This window comes from Seriola lalandi, unplaced genomic scaffold, assembly GCF_002814215.2.
Source record: "Seriola lalandi dorsalis isolate HSWRI2012SDOR001 ecotype SW California unplaced genomic scaffold, Sedor1 jcf7180002054144, whole genome shotgun sequence".
NCBI classification, from domain to species: Eukaryota; Metazoa; Chordata; class Actinopteri; order Carangiformes; family Carangidae; genus Seriola; species Seriola lalandi.
The window spans coordinates 24,431-42,605 of record NW_019524697.1 but is presented as its reverse complement, the minus strand read 5'-3'; the positions used below and the strand labels follow the sequence as shown (position 1 = coordinate 42,605).

The window sequence follows — 18,175 nt, the reverse complement described above, 5'->3', positions numbered from 1 at the left end:
AGGCATTTATAAATATGCTTGCTTTCCACACAAAATGTATGTTATTTTAGGAAATAAGATAAATACAAATGTAATAATATTTTTGTATAAAATGTGTGTGTTATTGTTTACCTTCTACAAAATCTGCATAGACACTGTGTCTGCGTCCGGTGAGCCCTGCAATGCAGGTCAGTCAAAACAGTGTTTGGCGTCTTCTCTCTGGACATTGTAGCTCTGCCAGTGCTTTTGAATCTTAGCTAGAGAATGGCAGAGGTCAGGGTCGAAAGCATTAGTAGGACTGCCCACCAGCTACATTTTCCATAGCTAGCTGTTTGGATCAACTTTCATTTCTCTGCCCTTCTGTGCTCCCTCTGCTGTTGTGTTTAGCCTGACAGAAGGAGAGTGCTGCTCCCTAATGACTGAAAGATGGTATTACTTTCTGCCCTTTTAATGTTGCAGTCTAAAAGAAAGATGTTTGTTATGTGCTCCTATGATTGATTAGTCAGACTAAGGACCATTTGGGTAGGGTCCATTGTAAGTATTATCACCCAATTGCTTAGTTTTACAGATCAAATGAAAACATTTTTTTTTATAAGATCTTTTTACAGATCACAGTACATTAAAATGGTGTGTGTCTAAGCACAAATTATTATGTCATGATCCTCTTATAAAAGTAGACCTGTTTTAGGAGGCTAGTCTAAAAATATCCTACACACAAACCAACACATATCTGGACACTACAGGAGCACTGTACTGTTCTAAAGTTACACAACGACAGCTGTTCCCATTCTTGGCTCTGCTCCCTCTGATGTGAGTTTATTGTGCGCTGCCTAGCAGCTGACCATGACTGGCCATGCTTTCTACATGTTAGCCATTGTTTCCGGTGATGCATGACTGATGCAAGTCCTGCATTCCACACATGGCACTCACATGCTTACACGTCATGACTGTCCACAGAGAATGACACTGGCCCCTCCTACTTTACATTTCTTTGTTTGGCCTTATTTGGCCACTGATTTCTTGCTTTGAGGAGAAACTCAAGTTTAAAATAATTGTTTCTCTCTGTTCCCCTCTTTGTCCTCAGGCTGCAGATCGCCCAGGAGGAGCACCGTACGGTAGAGGTGGAGAAGGTTAACCTGGAGCAGAAACTGAGGGATGAGATTAATGCAGCAAAGCAGGAGGCCCAACGACTGAGAGAGCTGCGTGAGGGCACAGAGAATGAACTGAGTCGCCAAAAGTATGCAGAAGAAGAGCTAGAACAGGTACTTGCAAACTGATAAATGTCATTTAAATATGGTGTTTGTAGTTTTTAATTGAAAAAAATCTTAATTTCAGCACAAAGGAGAAGCATTGAAAGTGAGTGAGCAGTGTTTTATAAACTTCAAAGGTGGCAACTGCGCAGTATGTTAAGGTCTATCAGATTCACAGTGGCTATAATATAAATACACCCACTGAAGTCTTTGTCCATTAGGAATTTGGCAGGAACAGAACAGCACAGCCCACACAAGTGAGCAAAACACATGAATATTTGCTTGAAGGACTATCACGGTGATCAAATTCAGACGCTTGTGTCACAGGTGTTTTTTTTGTTTTTTTTTTCACAGTGATAAATTGGAACCATGCAAGGCTTTCAGATTCAGTGTTGTTGCACAACATGTTGGAGTTTCTGTGGCAAGACCCATTCACCACTTAGTTAAATTAGCATATTCACAACTTTTCTTTCATGTAATATTGATTTGAGCTGCAAAACTTCAGAGATCTTCTCTAATTCTCTGAATTCTGAAAATACTAAAAATAAAATAAAAATCATTGCCAAGAATATGTTGGTAGATAATATAAAGTTTATAGTTGTGTTGCTTTTATGTGTTCATTTGTCTCCTAATGTTTGACATTTGTTGCAGGTGCGCATGGCGTTGAAGAAAGCTGAGAAGGAGTTGGAGTCACGGAGTAGCTGGTCACCACCAGAGTCTCTCCAGAAGTGGCTGCAACTCACTCACGAGGTGGAAGTGCAGTACTACAACATCAAGAAGCAAAATGCTGAACGGCAGCTCCTGGTAGCCAAAGAAGGGGTAAGCCATGTAATTATTGCCTTGATCATAGGACTTCCTATTTAAAATCTATGAATTATGTTCCAAGGCAAATGTTCAACCAAGTCACCAGAGATGTAAGATTTGAGACTGAGCTGACTAGAACAAGTTGGCTTTATATTTCAGTTCTTGATTCAATAAAAAATTTAATACATTCTAAATGAAAGTAGCCCAGGGCGGAGTGGGAATAAAAATCGGCTTAGGTCTATTGACTCAGACTGGGCCATTAAAACCCATCTGGCCCGTGTTTCTGTGATTAACTGTGATGATTTTTAGAATAATGCATGAAATAGAAACAACTCACATGAATTTTCTTGATATAAGTTTGTAATGTTGTAGTTATTTACATAAGTCAATTACAGATTTTATTATTGTACTTTATTACTTTTATTAGTGTTTGTGAAGAAAACACATTTTCATATTACTGTTAACAACAACAGCAACAGCTGCAGTCTCAAAATTGACCAAATAAGTGATCCGACACACTAATGTGTCAAACTGAACAGGTGAGGCAGACATAAGGTACATGAGGTACATACAGTTTGCATTGTGTTAAGTTGTATTTCTATTTTTCACTTTGACTCTGATTACAAGTTAGTAGCTATAGAGAGCCTGAGTAGAATTCAAACTGGACAGTACAGCAGTAAATATAGCACCAAACACATTTAAATTTCTCCAGCTTTGCTTCCTTTGCTTCTGTAGATCTGAGCTGATCACACAGACTTTGAGTATTTTAATTGGTGTATTAGAATTTCTTATGAATCCAGGCCAGAAAACTGAGCTATACAACATTATCCTGCTAAATAAAGTCAGACTAGTTTCCTGCTGTCTACTGCCTACTGCTAATGTTGTAAAGTTTGACTGGTGTTTGTATTGGACTCACTGTACTGGAAACTGTGGTCAGTCTTGCTGCTTTTTGGAATTTAATGTCTTTTTTCTGAGCATTTCAGCCATATCTTTACTTTTTAAAATTTTTTTTTTATTTGTGTAAAGCAATACATTAACAGCCCACTGCTGGCCACATCAAAAAATGATTATATGAGCACATAAACAGACAGAGGGTTGCTAGAGCCAAAGGACCAATCCAAATGTAGTTAGCCAGGGAGGGAGATGACAGCCACACGGAATCACAGTGTGCCGCACAACCGGCTCAACATGGCTGATCACCACAACACAGTCACTCCAATTTAGCTCCCACCCTTTTTCTCTGTCTCTCTCTGAATCTTTATTTGTTTCACATTGACCCACTGGCCCAATTTGTGTAGCTGTCCACCAGGAAACTCCCAAGGACCTCTGTTGAGATTGAAGCAGTCTGATTAAGTAATCAATTATGCTCTTGTGAAAAAATTATTTTATGTTCTTGAATACTCACTGCACTGTTGTTGTACCTGTGAACAGGTACAACATAGTGTTAACATAGTGTGTGTGTATAATGCTGAAATAAGTGTTTGTCACTTGTTTTCCCAGGCGGAGAAGATAAAGAAAAAGAGGAACACTCTCTTCGGAACTTTCCATGTGGCTCACAGTTCCTCCCTGGATGATGTGGACCACAAAATACTGGCAGCAAAGTCAGTCTCATATTTTTTTTTTTGAAAAATTGTCAAAACTTAAAAAAAAAAAAAAAAAAAGTGAAGTGGTCATTTATAGATCGATTTTCCTCTTCACATATTTCTGTATCTACTTTCTCCTCATCTTTCTTAGACAAGCCCTGGGTGAGGTGACCGCTGCCTTGCGGGAGAGGCTTCACCGCTGGCAGCAGATAGAGATCCTCACAGGTTTTACCATTGTCAACAACCCAGGCCTTCCTTCGCTGGCCTCATCCCTCAACCTCGATCCCAGCTTCATGGGTGGCAGAGCTACACCTCAGCACTTCATCATGTCTGACGACATGGACGACTTGGACGAAGATATCATGCCTGGAACTCTGCAATGTAAGAGTTCATCCGAATCTGTTGGCCATTCAGTGGGGAGTAGCAAACGAACCCCTAAACACTCCAAGACCCTGCTGGGGAAATCCAAAAATCAGCCCACATGAGAATTTGGACCTCTTATGGTACAATAACATGAATTTGTCCTTGTGGCCTCCCTGGTGGCGGAGGTAGTGAGCGTCACACATGTCTATGATTGAATGAGTGTTGTTTTACATTTGTATAATGTGTACTATGTAAATTCACATAATTGTCTTGTTCTTGTACACATCATTCCAGTTGAATGCCTTTTGTTAAATGTTATCATTTTTGATAAAATGTTAAATCGACTCTCAGTCGATTATGGAGACTGAAAACTCCTGTGACTTTCCCTTGGAAATTGAACTGTTAAGAAAAATATACTTCTTAATGAGTACAAGTTTCCGTGCTGACCTATTTGTAGTGGTTGTTTCCTAAAATATGTGCTGCAAACCGTTTGAATCTGCTTTTGGTCAAACAAAGGAAATGTGTTATAAGCAGTCAGTGCCCAATTTAAATGGACTACAACACTCAAAAAATACACATATTTGCTCATCAAATCCTCATGTACAAAAACTGTTTACTTCATTGCAGAAAACGCACATCATTATCTAATCAGGCGAACCAACACAATTCTGATGACCATAATGCTTTGTAGCCATCTTGTTATGGACTGTATATTTAACTCATTATTATGGTAAAACCTGACACATATTAGGTTTGGGTTTGACTAACTACAGGTGAAAGTTGTACTGCAAAGTCCCTTTGCAGCTGCAATAGTGAGTAAGTCTTTTAATCAACTTTTAATTGCACTACCTGTCTCACTCCCCTCTCTCCCTCCACCACCTTTCTGGCATTTGGCTCCCACTGTTTCTCATTGGCCTAACTACAGATGGCACCCGACTGTTGGAAAGGCGAGCCAGTGAACTGTGGTCCGTCGGTTCCAACTGTCACCCCATGTGGAAATATCCTGGTTGGCCATTTGTTCATGCCCCAGTTCAGTCGTCAGGCTGACTTCCCTACCTCTCCCCTTGACTTACAGCCACACAAAGCTGTAATACTTTCTAATTGGCAAATACATGCAGCTGGACCCCTGACCTCTCCTCAGTTGCTTGCTTGCCACATTTACTCCCTCCTCTTAATCTTGTCACCACCCAGTGCACTCCTACTTTCTCCCCATAGTGATCACTTACCTTAATTGTAAATGGACACTACCTTTCATAAAAGAGCTAACTATTGCTTTCTATGTTACCATCTGAGATATGTTGTTTTAATTGATAAAAGAACAAAATATTAAACAATAATTATCTCTTTCAAAAAAGGAAGTGGACTTTTCTTCTGACTCCCTACTCAGTCCCCCATGTCCGACTTTGTTTTATTTTGTGGTTGTTGATAATGTTGTTGTTTTGTGCCCGCAGCTCCCAGTATGATGTCCCTACGCCAACGCCACATTGACCCCCAGCTGGCCATGGGCTCCCAGAGGTTGGTAGAGAGTTGCCTGTTGGCGGGGCAGCAGGGAGAGGGAACCCCATACTCATCCAGGTCTAGGGCTACCCTCAGACAGTCACGCAGCCAGTCGTTTGGGCAGCTTGAGTGTCTTCCTCTGCCTCCTCTTTCCTCAGCTGTGTCTCATCCTTCCATCATCTTCAGCTCCAGCCCAAACCCTCAGTCCTTGTCCTCCTCTTCCTCCTGCTTACCCAGCGCTGTGGGTGGGGGTGTAACCCATCATTCCTCCCATTTATATCACACTTCTTTCCAGCCCATGGACCCCATTCCTGATTTTACCTCGTGCAGCGACAGCTTCGGGTACCCGCCTCTTTCCAATTCTCCACACACATCGCATGTGCGTGGTTTTTCTTTTCCACCACCTTCTGTCACTTCAGTTTTTCAACACATGTATCATAGCCTAGGCACATTTTCTTCCTTTTTTCACTTTGAGTTCACTTTTTTTTCATGCTTTCTGTAGTTTTTTTTTTTTTTTCTTTCACATTATTGCACCTGATGCGGCATTACAGAATCTATACATTTACTGTTTTTCAACCTCTCTCAGTGTTCCTGGTGTTCTTTGCCTGCACAACTAACAAGTGTGGAGTTCCAGTGTCCAGGCTGTGCCCAGCGTGTCCATGGCTTTGCAGGCATAGTGTAGATACACCCCAGCATGCAAGGCTTCAACTTAAACTCTTTGGGTCTGTTTTTTCTTGTTTCCTCTAACTTTTGTGTTTTGTTTTTTTTCCCACAGGGACCTAAATCGCTCCGACTCCGACTCGTCCCTGTCCCTCTCTCAAGTTGGTGATCGGCTATCTGCTTACAGCTCCAAAGGCCACCTAATGAAGCCCACCTCTCTCATGCACGGCCTGTCCTCCCGCACAGAGGATGCTATCTCACTGCATGCTCACACCCCCAACGGAGGCAACCGCATTCATGAGGGCAGTCCTGCCGAGCTCGTCCCTGACAGTCCCATACTCATGAAGAAGGTGTACGGCATGGAGAAGTCGCCCAGCCTGGGAGAGATCAACAGTCTGTCAGAGTCGTCCCGCTCCCTCAGCCCCAACTCCACTGAACCTGACACACCATCACCTACAGGAGGGCAACTTGGGGCCGTGGGGCCAAAGGGCAGCACCCGCATCCCACAGCTGTCCTCCAAGAAGAGCCCTCTGGAGGAGGACAGTGGCTCAACAGGAGAAGACACAGATTCCACTGCCAGCCGCAAGAAACACACCTTCAAGATCTTCAAGAAACAGAAGAAATAAGGGCTACATGAACTACAGGCTTTCAAAGCTTTCTGACTGTGTTCCTTCAGTCTGTTTTTGAAAAAAAGTTTCAAAGTTTTTGGGGTTCATTAATGGTGAAATGATGGCACAATTTGTTGCCGCTGCATCTTTGTGTAGGCACAGCACCTACTGAGAGAAGCTGTGGACTGTGGGAGCAAACAGCTTTTGAGTTTTATCTGCTTATTTGGTCAATGTTGAATATGTGGGGAATGGGTAGGTTTGTATATTGGAATGTAAAGTATTATTTATTCAGCAGGAAATTGTGCCAGTCTCAAAGGGAAATGTGTCTCCCAGTTGGTTTTTCTTTCTTGTTCTACAATCTATAACATTTTGCATGTCTTCACTTTTGTTTGACTGATACTCGAATGCTCTTAGTGTTTGCTTGTCGTTAACCTGCTTAAACTACACTTGATGTTTCTTTTATTGCTACCTAACCACCTAGCCTACAAATCCAAAGTGAATGCGCACTCTTTTATTTTGACTGAGTACTTTGTTTCTATTGATGGTTACAAGTTTTTCTGTCTTTTGTTGTCTTCTTCTTGGCAGAGCAAATAACACATTGAGAAGATCCTCAAACAGAAGTGTAGTAGTGAAAGCGGGACTAGTGTATTTGTGACTCAGATTTCACTTTCAGCTGTCAAAAAATGTGCTAAGTACTGTTTGGATTAAAAATGCCGTAGTAATAATTTGCAGCCTCAGCTGTAACCCGAGAGCCCCTGAGTGACATCATCTTGCCTACAAATGAGAGTTGGACAAGAGGTAAATCTCCCTACAAAGTTACAAAAGGACCATTAAATTGCAGCATTTTTCTTTTAGGGTTTTTAATATTTAGGGTTGAGTGCATGTGAGCATGAGTGTGAGAGAAGAATGCTGTGCTGATGTGTCAAGCTTTAAAACAATGCCAAGTTTCACTACTGATTAATCTTTGGGTTTATATGTATCCTCCCTGGACCGGGAGTCAAACAAGTGTTTGACAAGCGGGACAGGAGTCAAACACTTGTTTGATGTTCTGATTAAAATGTCCAGATTGGATGTTGTGTCCTTTTATCATTAGGCAGAAATGTAACCAAAAACTTAATTACCAAAATGTTAAACATAAGTTAAAAAATACCAGACACTGCGTGACAATGGACTCTTTTCTGTCTGTGTAGTGAATTTAAAAATTAGGCTACAACTCGGAAAAAGTCTCTCTGAGGTGCTAGCTTTGTACACCTGCAGTATATACCATGAAAACCAGGATATTTAACACAAAATACTCAAAGCATATTTTTAGTCATAGCTATTTAAAAAAAAAAAACAGTTAACAGTTATGTCTTGTTTTTTAAGATTATCCTCCTAAAAGATAAATGGCATCCACAAACATGGTGCGACTTTAACTTGGATTTTGGCTCCTGCTCTTCTGTGTCTTATCGTTTTTGTTTGAATAATTATTCAGGTGGACAATGAAAACTTCACAGCAGTTTGTCAGTGAAGGATGGGCGCTGGTAAGGGCTAAACTACAAGGCAAAATAATTTGCTCTGTATGAGATAGAAATTTTCAAATTGTAATCTACCTTTTAAGGAAGTTCAACAAGTTATGGAGGCAGAAGACCAATAGTGTCAAAAGTGCCAAATCACTGTTCCTGTCAGAGGCCTTTGTATTTGTAGTGTGTTTGGCTATTTGAGCCCCTTTTACACAGAACCCAAAACCACATGATGTATACTGTATATTCTGAGTTCAAACACTGAATGTCCAAGGGTATTCTTTCTGTAACAGTATCATCAGTATGATATGTTTACATTTGTTACAGATAATTCCCATCCTCAGATTACCACAGCAAAGAACGTTGTGCCAGTTTTAATACTGACAGCTTTGTATGAGCACAGAACTATGCATCCGTAGTTGTAGATGATTACTAAAGTAGTGCGGACACCAGACTAGGGTGCTCCTGATCAAAGAACAACCAAAAAGTGCTGCAAAAGACAGTCGGCCTCCCCCAGCCTCATAATGTAACAGGTGGTTTGGATGTTTAAGACATGTCGAAATATGTTATTTTAGAAACCAGCTGAAAAAAAAAACAATTTCCTACTGGTACTTTTTTAAAGTGTCATTTGTACTTCTTTTGCACGACAGCTGTAAATGGTTTATGCCATCTGAATGTGTTTGAGTGGGTGTGTGTGTGTGTGTGTGTGTGTCCGTCTGCTCCCAGTATAATGCACTGTAATGTTGATGCATGTCAACTGCTGTAACGAAACCTATATTGGGTTAGAAGAGTGGATCGGCTTAAGCTCTTTACTCCCCACCCCTCTTGTTTTTTCTTTCTCTTTAATTTGAGCTTCTATTTATGAATACATACGGTATATTTGTACAGAGAAAATGATAATTTTGCATCTTCTGTGATGGTCTAGACTTTTATGGCACTCCTGCATGATGGCAATAAACTATTTTGAATGAAAAAATGAGCTGATTTTTCATAGATATCACACTACACATTACATGCTTCACAACATTTGGGTTTCCCCTCAAATCTGTAGAATTAAACAAAGGTTTGGTTCTCTCGAATAAGATGTCTCAAAGATGGCAGCGAACTTAATAAGTTTGCTACAAATCAAAATTAAAATGTAAAAGTACAATCTTCCTGACAGGTGAATTAAGTCAGTCTACTTTTAGTTACATTATCTCACAAAAGTGAGTACACCCCTCACATTTTTGCTAATTATTTATTATAACTTTTCATGGGATAACACTATGGAAATGGAACTTTGATATAACTTAAAGTAGTGAGTGTACAACTTGTATAGCAGTATAGATTTACTGTCCTCTGAAAATAACTCAACACACAACCATTAATGTCTAAACAGCTGGCAACACAAGTGAGTAGACCTCACAGTGAACATGTCCAAATTGTGCCTAATTGTGTCGTTGTCCCTCCCTGGTGTCATGTGACTCGTTAGTCTTACAAGGTTTCAGGTGTGAATTGGGAGCAGGGCTGTTTGGTGTTTTCTCTCTTATACTCTCATACTAGTTACTGGATATTCATCATGGCACCTCATGGCAAAGAACTCTCTGAGGATCTGAAAAATGGAATTGCTGCTCTTCATAAAGATGGTTATAAGAAGAAGATGGCTATAAGAAGATTGCTAACACCCTGAAACAGAGCTACAGCATGGTGGCCAAGATCATACAGCGGTTTTCCAGGAAAGGTTCCACTTGGAACAGGCCTCGCCAGGGTCGACCAAAGAAGTTGAGTCCACATGTTCAGCGTCATATCCAGAGGTTGGCTTAAAAAAAATAGACGAATGAGTGCTGCCTGCATTGCTGCAGAGGTTGAAGAAGTGGGGGGTCAGTCTGTCAGTGCTCAGACCATACGCCATACACTGCATCAAATCGGTCTGCATGGCCGTAGTCCCAGAAGGAAGCCTCTTCTGAAGCTGATGCACAAGAGAGCCTGCAAACAGTTTGCTGAAGACAAGCAGTCCAAGAACAGAACCAGAACCAGGTCCTGTGGTCTGACGAGACCAAGATAAACAAGCATGTGTGGCAGCACCCTGGTGAGGAGTACAAAGACAACTGTGTCTTGCCTACAGTCAAGCATGGTGGTGGTAGCGTCATGGTCTGGGGCTCCATGAGTGCTGCTGACACTGGGGAGCTGCAGTTCATTGAGGGAAACATGAATTCCAACATGTACATTGACATTCTGAAGCGCAGCATGATCCCCCCCCTTCGGAAACTGGGCTGCAGGGCAGTTTTCCAACATGATAACAACCCCAAACACACGTCCAAGATGACAACTGCCTTGCTGAGGAAGCTGAAGGTAAATGTGATGGACTGGCCAAGTATGTCTCCAGACTTAAACCTAATTGAGCACCTGTTGGGCATCCTCAGGCGGAAGGTGGAGGAGCGCAAGGTGTCTAACATCCACCAGCGCCATGATGTCATCATGGAGGAGTGGAAGAGGATTCCAGTAGCAACCTGTGCAGCTCTGGTGAATTCCATGCCCAAGAGGGTTAAGGCAGTGCTAGATAATAATGGTGGTCACACAAAATATTGACAGTTTGGGCACAATTTGGACATGTTCACTGTGAGGTGTACTCACTTGTGTTGCCAGCTGTTTAGACATTAATGGCTGTGTGTTGAGTTATTTTCAAGGGAACGTTAAATCTATACTGCTATACAAGCTGTACACTCACTACTTTAAGTTATATCAAAGTTTCATTTCTATAGTGTTGTCCCATGAAAAGATATAATAAAATATTAGCAAAAATGTGAGGGGTGTACTCACTTTTGTGAGATACTGTATATGTAAGTATTGCTATGTGGCCTGATTCACAAAGCTCCACCTTAACTACAATGTGTATATAGTAATTGGGTGGAGCAGTGTGCTGTTAAATATTTACCTAAGCTTCATAACTGAGGTGGAGCAGGATGAGGTCCGGATCTTGAGGATTCTTGTTTCTCTTTAGCTTGAAAATCTTTAATGGAGAGATTAATGACAACACTGTGTGGACCATGGATTTCTATACACTGTATAAATATGTCTGTCATCTGTTTTGCCTCAGTATGCAGGTAGGAGCAGGTTTCATCTCTTGATCTCTGAAACATTGGTTCCTTCTGCTTTTAACTAACAGCTGTCATTAGCAACTTTGTTTATGAGTATGTGCAACTGTATCTGTTTGTGTCCTCTGTCACAAACAGATTGTCTGGGGTTTAGACGAGGTGACACTCCTGAATCCTCCAGAGGAGCCTCTGCCGGACCATCATTTGGAAATACTTTACTCTTGTGATGAGCCTGCTGCAGTACAGCTGGACTGTATTGTATCCTTTGACACTGGCATCATTTCCACCCTCCTGCTAAGACAGTGGAGCTGCGTCCCCGGTGACCCTGAAATAAGGACTGTGGAGCTGAACCTGCCGGACTGGTTGGTGTATCAAGCTGATGGGATTGTTCCAGAGTCTCAGTGGGTGCTGAGTTGTGTCCTTCGAGCCTCGGTCAGATACAGTGGATTTGATGACACTGAGGTGTCTATCACAGCTCAGGATGTGGCAGCTCTGCAGCCTAAGCCCTTCTTTAGTCGACGTGTCAAACAGCATCAACTCTGCCTTAGCTGGAGTACAGAAATGCTGCAATTAACGCAACAGTTTTTAAAGAGACAATGCCCTATGGAGCAAGGTAAGGTTGAATCTGCTTAAGTTCAGTTGATAAAGGCACCTTAAATCAAAAATAGTCCAAGTGGAGCTTTAAAAACTTAAATTTCCTAAAATCAGAGAACAATTTTCCATATTGGTCTGTTTTTAGATGATAGTTATGGAATAAATTATGTTTGTCATGCAGAAACGGTGCATTTGCTGTCTTCAATTTATGCTTCAACTGGAGAAAACTTTGGTATCACAAAGACCCTGGACCCTTACAGCAGTGAGGTTCTGGAGTATTTGCGTATTAAAGCCATCTCTTTCCCATGGTAAGACAAAAGGCACACTGTCCACTGTCTGTTACACAGATACAGAGATATATTTAGGGTCAGTTAAGGAAGTGTATTTATATTTTTCCGAGGTGTTTGATCTCTATCTGGATATTTGTGACCACACACTGCCAGGAAAGTATGTGTGGCGTGTTTCATCATATCGACTCTCATAATAACTACGTCACACCAGCAGTGTTCCTCACAAATTCAGGTATAATTAAGATTTTTCTCTAACCTCTCAGATCTTGAGGCTCTTCGTGTAACTACCCAATACTTACTCTAGTGTCTCATATACAGGCCAGCTACACATCCAGGTGAATGGAGAGTCTGAGGAATCCTCTGCATTCCTCTCTCCATTCAAGGTGCCTTTGAGTGAGTGGTGCCAACTCAGTTTGATGTTGCAGGGTCAAACAGTGAGTAGTCTCTTGTTGACAAGCGATATCTTTGGAGCATGTGAATAATGGTAATAGTAATAAAAATGAAGTTGTCATGGTGACTGTATCTCAGGTGACTGTCTCCATGGTGTGTGTGGATCAGGAGCAGAGAACGGTTCGATCTACAGAACATTTGTAAGTCTACTCTTAACATGACAAAGTGATTGAACTGTATTAATAGCAGAAATGCGCTTGAAGTGTTCTTCATGTATATTAACACCATGTCTTATAGGCTGAGACATACTCTCATCCTGGATGACACAGAGGGATATTTTGTGATTGGAGGAGGAAAATATATAAGAGGTGTGGAAGGGTATTTTGGACCAGTGGTTTACTACCGCAGCAAAATATCACCTCACAGCATGGTAATACACTGCAGCTGCCCACAGTTATTATCCATGCCAACAATTAGCTGCACTAGAGTCTGATGACTTCTCTCTTCTCCAGTCTGAGCCTGTTATTCCAGATGTTATTAAGGATGTGAACCTCACTGGATGGCTGCACAGCTGTCAAGAGTTTCATCTTGAGTTGAACATGAAAATCAGCGGCTACTCTCTCAAGGCCAAACAGAGGACAGAATCTGGTAATGGGCTTATATATCCACTAGGTGGTGCTAAAATGACTATCTCAAATATTCTAAACAACCCTGTAGATCTACTAAAGGTACAAAGAAACTAACTCACAGTGCGTTTTTTTTCCAGAGAGCTGTTTTGATGCCTTCCATAAGTGGGTGATAAAGGACAGACCATCATTAAATTCACAGTGTGAACAGTGGGAGGCAATTGTCCCTCACAGAAGACAAGCTGCAAAACTGTCCAAGTTATTTGCTTTCAAACATGGTAAGAGAAACTGCATAAAAAGTATTCACCTGGTGCTGGTACAAAATATCCAGACATGGGAAGTAACTATAACTAGGTTAACTTAAGTACTGCACTTGAGTTGAAAAGTTAGTGACCTTGTTCAAAACATGAGATACCTGCACCATGATTTAGCACTGTGAAAGGGGATCACTCTTCACAGTTAGTACTTACGAATGTTTCACTGGTAATATTTTGCATTTTCTTAACACCCTTTTATATCCAGTTATCCCTCCTTAATTTTCCCTAAAGCAGCTTTAAGATCACAGACATCACCCGATTCCACACAGTCTGCCAGTGTTTATAACATACGCTTGCTTGTGAAGGGTTGTTCTACTCACTGGTTGTATCTGTGTGTTATCTAACATAAACCAATGAAACCAGTTCCATTGCTGACTTGTAGGAGGAAGAAGGGTTAGCCTGCCAGCTGTGGGCAGAGCACTGTACTCCCTATCACTTCATAAGCTGGGCAGAGCGAGCAGCACTGGAGTGATCAGAGAAGTGTTACCACTGCTGCTTCAAGCTGGCTGCTTAGCTGATAACAGAGCTCTGCACATGTCATCGGTGCTCTACAGCACTGGCATGGGAGTGAGGAAACAGCCCTATAAGGTGTGTGTGTGTGTGTGTGTTTCCGGATATGGATCATAGCAGAACTATGCCTGTGTTGTGAACGTGTCCAATTTTTTTAATGTTCTCTCATGCCCTCGTGTTTGGTGCAGGCTTGGCTACTTGCCCTGCTGGCAGCCCAGAAGGATGATCGATTAGCACTTCTGCATCTTGGGCACCTGCACCACCGAGGGCTTCACGGTCTCCCCACAGACCAAGACCTGGCCTATGTATATTATGCAAACATTGCTAAACAGACAACTTTAGACCGTCATAATCCCACACCAGAGCAGGTAACACATGTATAACTGGATCTTTGGAGAGATTTTTGCATAATTAACATAACTAATATTAGCCTTTTCTTGCCCAATATGCACTCTAATTAATGGCATGATTTAAATGATCATGAACATATTTGTGAATAACTATATAACACAAATGTTTGGGAACTGTGTTTGTAGGGTATATTAATATATACTAGCAGTATCAGACATACAGTAATTGTGCTGCAGAGGCTGGGAAAAAACTCATACATCTAATCTACACTTATTTTCTTCACATTATTTACCTGTGGGGTTATTAGAAACATATGAGCTAATATGTGATATGGTAATACATTTTCTGCTCCCCTTATTGTGGGTATAGTTTTCAGATTTCTATCTTCAATAAGTTTACCTTTGCTTTCCATACAAACAAAAGATAACGGTATGATAAACATGGTATTATTACATTTCATTCAAAACACACAGTAGCATTTCTGCAACAAAAGAAAATGAAATCCTTTGATTTTTTTACACATGTTTTCCCTCTTTCCTTTCTTTTATTTTTTTAGACATTTGTTGAGGCTGTCTACCTGAACAATGATGAGCTGCTGAATCTCCAGACAAATGAAGACCATCATATCTTCCAGTGGCTAAAACTGCAGGCACGCAGGGGAGTAGCTGAAGCTGAGGTACCCTGTCATCTCTGAATATGGAAAAACACAGAAATTTAGATTTTAAAAGTAGTGGGATAAAAATAAAAACAAATATGACAGATTTTAAGAAATAAGACCTCTGGTTGTGTGTGCGCACTTCTCAGATTTTAAGTTTGAGCCTCAAACTGCGTCTTAGAGGGTAAAAAGAAAATGACACATGGACAAGGTGTGGCTATTTTATCATGGATTATTTTTTTGAAACTTTCTTGCAGCAAGCAATTGCCCGCATGCTGTTCTGGGGTCAGCAGGGAGTGTCTCCAGACATCCAAAAGGCTGTGAGACACTACGAAAGGGGAGCTGTCCAATGGGGGGACCCAGTGTCAATGTATGACTATGGCATAGTTCTACTGCAGGTCAGATTTACAGTTCTTGTACAGTGATGTGTGATTCTCTTGAAGAAGTAACAATTCCTCTGTAGTTATTTATGTGCATTATTTCATATTATCTGATATAAATGTGTTTCTCTGTAGGGACATGGGGTTGAAAAGGACATTCCAAAAGCTGTCACTTTCCTCCAGAAAGCGATGGACCAGGTTCTGTATGGCTAAAACTTAATCACAGCATTACTACTGTCATCAATCTGCTTTTCCCACTCTGCACACCCCATATTACTTCTCACAAGTTTTCTGTCCCACAGGGTTTTGTTCCTGCAATCAGTGCCCTGGCCTGGTACTATGAGCAGTTTGAACAGGACTACAAGCAGGCAGTGCAGCTATGGGAAAAAGCTGATCTCCTCGAGAGTCCAGATGCTGCTTTGAATCTTGGTGTCATATACTCACAGGGTCTGTATCCAGGAAAAGCTGCTGACGAGGTGAGCAAAACTGTAAAAAAAAAACAAAAAAAAAACCCAAAAAACAAATAAATACACATCATCCACTCATATACTAACGCACTAGTCTTCAACGACTAAATCATGAGGTACAAAATGAGTCTTTTCCACAGTATATGGCCTATAAGTACTATCTGAGGTCAGCAGAAAGAGGGAACATCAGGGGGGCACTTCACCTCGCAGACAGCTGGACCACTGGGATACCTGGCCGTGTCAATAGACGTCCATCAGATGCTGTTTTGTTAGTTGCTAACCCTTTTATTTATTTCATTTCACATACTGCATATGATATTTCCTTATGTCATGACTGAAATATCTGTTCAACTGCCTGCAGGTGGGTAAAGTGGGCAGCTGAGCACAACGGATACCTGGGCAGTGTCTTACGGAAAGCCTTGGATTCATATCTCAAGAGTGACATGTAAACTTTTCTCTTTATTCACACTTGCCATGATCCTTATTATGATTAAGCTTCTTGGTTGCAGTTGCAACAAATTGACATTCTCACTCCTCAACAGGTTCAGCTCACTTTTATATTTCATAGTGGCTGCTGAGTTGGGGTATGCCGCCGCACAGTTCAATGTGGCATATCTCTGTGAACAAAATACAGTGAGTTTTAGAAAATATACATCTGAAACTTCTCTCTATTAGCTGTAGTGTCATGGTCATGTGACTGTTTCTCTTGCTCTACAGTCACTCTTGGAATTTGTTTTCACTCTGTGTGTCAATAGGGAAGTTTCCTGGATCCGGCTTTTGCATCACGCTGTATGTTGAGATATTACAACCTGACAATACAGAGCCAAAATCCTGACACTAATGGTAAATCGCTATTTTTGAAACCGAAATATTTGCACACTTGTGCACAAACTTACTGTACTTTATTTGACCTCTAATTCTATCATCTCTCCAGCCTTGATTAGGATGGGTGACCTGTTGTATGAGGGGCAGGTTGACGGGCAGAAGAACTTGTTTTCTGCAGCAGAGATGTACAAACTGGCAGCACTACGGAACAAGCCACAGGTCTGTTTCATTTGAATCAATGTTTTTGTGTGTATATCTTGTGCATGTAAGTTATACTGTTCTTCTACAGGGATGGTACAACCTTGGCCTCCTTGCTGAAGAGGGTTTCAGGCTGCCGCTGTCAATACTGACTGACCTGGGCCTCTCAGAGCTGTACTTAGCAGACAACAATTTGCTTCTAAGTGCTTTGTATAGAAGGTGTGTTCAATTCGTATGTGTATGTATCAGTTTTGAAAGTGCTGCATACTGTCTTCAATGTAAATCTGTAAAAAAAAAAAAAAAAAAAAAAAAAAAAAAATGATTCCGTATTTTCTTCCAAAAGATGCAGAGACTCAGAAGACACAGATTCCTACTTGCCTTGCAGCCTTGCCCTCTTCAATGTGTATCTTCAGTCATTCCAAAAAGACTATAGTGCTGTTATTAAGGTCAGTGTAATGTGTCGAAGGTACATATCTAATTATTGTATATATCTAAGTAGTCATGCTATAATATAAAAATACTTAAATATTTTTGCATTTGAAATTTTACCCAAGTAAAAGTACAGAAGTATTAGCAGGAGAAAAAAAACTTCATTAGAGTGTTTGAATAAATGTACGTGGTTTCCACCACTAGAAATACAGCAGCAGGTCAACAGGCACATCAATAAAGACTTAATTGTGATGTTGACAATTGGGTCATGTTATTTCCCACAGTTCTCTGCTGCTGTTGCTGCGGTTGCAGCTCCAACGATATTCCTAATCGTCCTTGGTGTACTCAGGGGACGTGTCCTGTCTCTCAGCTAGAGGCAAAATTCTTATCAGGATCATCAGCCCAACAAACTGAAGGACTAAACTGAAAAGTTGAGCTCCACACCGACAGCGCAGCAAGTCTCTCTCAGTTTACATACTGTATGTTTACTTTGAATTAATGTTTTGTACCTGCCTGAAATGTTTCTGGTTTGTATTTTTCATATTGTTAAAAGAATGTATTGACTTTAGAATTAACTTGAATGTACAATAAATAACCTGAATAAGTGCCATGAAACCTGTAGTGAGCTTCAAGATATTGTTGGTTGATAACAGATGTTGTTCTTAGATGTCCTCTTGTCTCTCATTGTAATGACTCTCATGGCGGTTTGTGGGTGACTTACAGAATATCAGGTCAACCATTACCACTTTTATCATTTATCAAAGTGCTTACTAAACAAGTATCTAACAGGTTACCTGGGCCTCACATCTTAAATTTGAAAATT

At 41.0% G+C, this 18,175-nt stretch overlaps 2 protein-coding genes across 4 annotated transcripts in view; both read left to right on the top strand.

Annotated features, from left to right (window-relative positions):
* Positions 1-9,222, top strand: part of stim1a (stromal interaction molecule 1a) — a 28,446-nt gene extending 19,224 nt beyond the window's left edge. The window contains exons 8-14 of one of the 3 annotated variants that reach the window (XM_087173267.1): positions 1,064-1,241; positions 1,881-2,048; positions 3,534-3,634; positions 3,768-3,997; positions 4,905-4,985; positions 5,431-5,818; positions 6,252-9,222. In XM_087173267.1, the coding sequence (XP_087029393.1) occupies positions 1,064-1,241; positions 1,881-2,048; positions 3,534-3,634; positions 3,768-3,997; positions 4,905-4,985; positions 5,431-5,818; positions 6,252-6,762 (1,657 nt within the window). In that variant the 3' untranslated portion in view covers positions 6,763-9,222. The remainder of the gene's footprint in view (positions 1-1,063; positions 1,242-1,880; positions 2,049-3,533; positions 3,635-3,767; positions 3,998-4,904; positions 4,986-5,430; positions 5,819-6,251) is intronic. The other 2 variants (XM_023403561.2, XM_023403560.2) reach the window with 2 other exon arrangements.
* Positions 9,223-11,184: 1,962 nt separating this feature from the next.
* LOC111653096 (protein sel-1 homolog 3) lies at positions 11,185-17,967 on the top strand. The gene is made up of 23 exons (XM_023403556.2): positions 11,185-11,329; positions 11,459-11,933; positions 12,096-12,222; positions 12,315-12,436; positions 12,523-12,638; positions 12,733-12,794; positions 12,892-13,024; positions 13,107-13,242; positions 13,361-13,498; positions 13,920-14,125; positions 14,236-14,415; positions 14,955-15,074; positions 15,311-15,451; positions 15,569-15,631; positions 15,736-15,909; positions 16,041-16,168; positions 16,262-16,345; positions 16,443-16,533; positions 16,656-16,743; positions 16,835-16,944; positions 17,015-17,142; positions 17,267-17,369; positions 17,637-17,967. Exons 1-23 carry the CDS (start codon positions 11,273-11,275, stop codon positions 17,724-17,726), a joined length of 3,072 nt encoding a protein of 1,023 aa, XP_023259324.1. The 5' UTR covers positions 11,185-11,272; the 3' UTR covers positions 17,727-17,967.
* Positions 17,968-18,175: the final 208 nt, after the last annotated feature.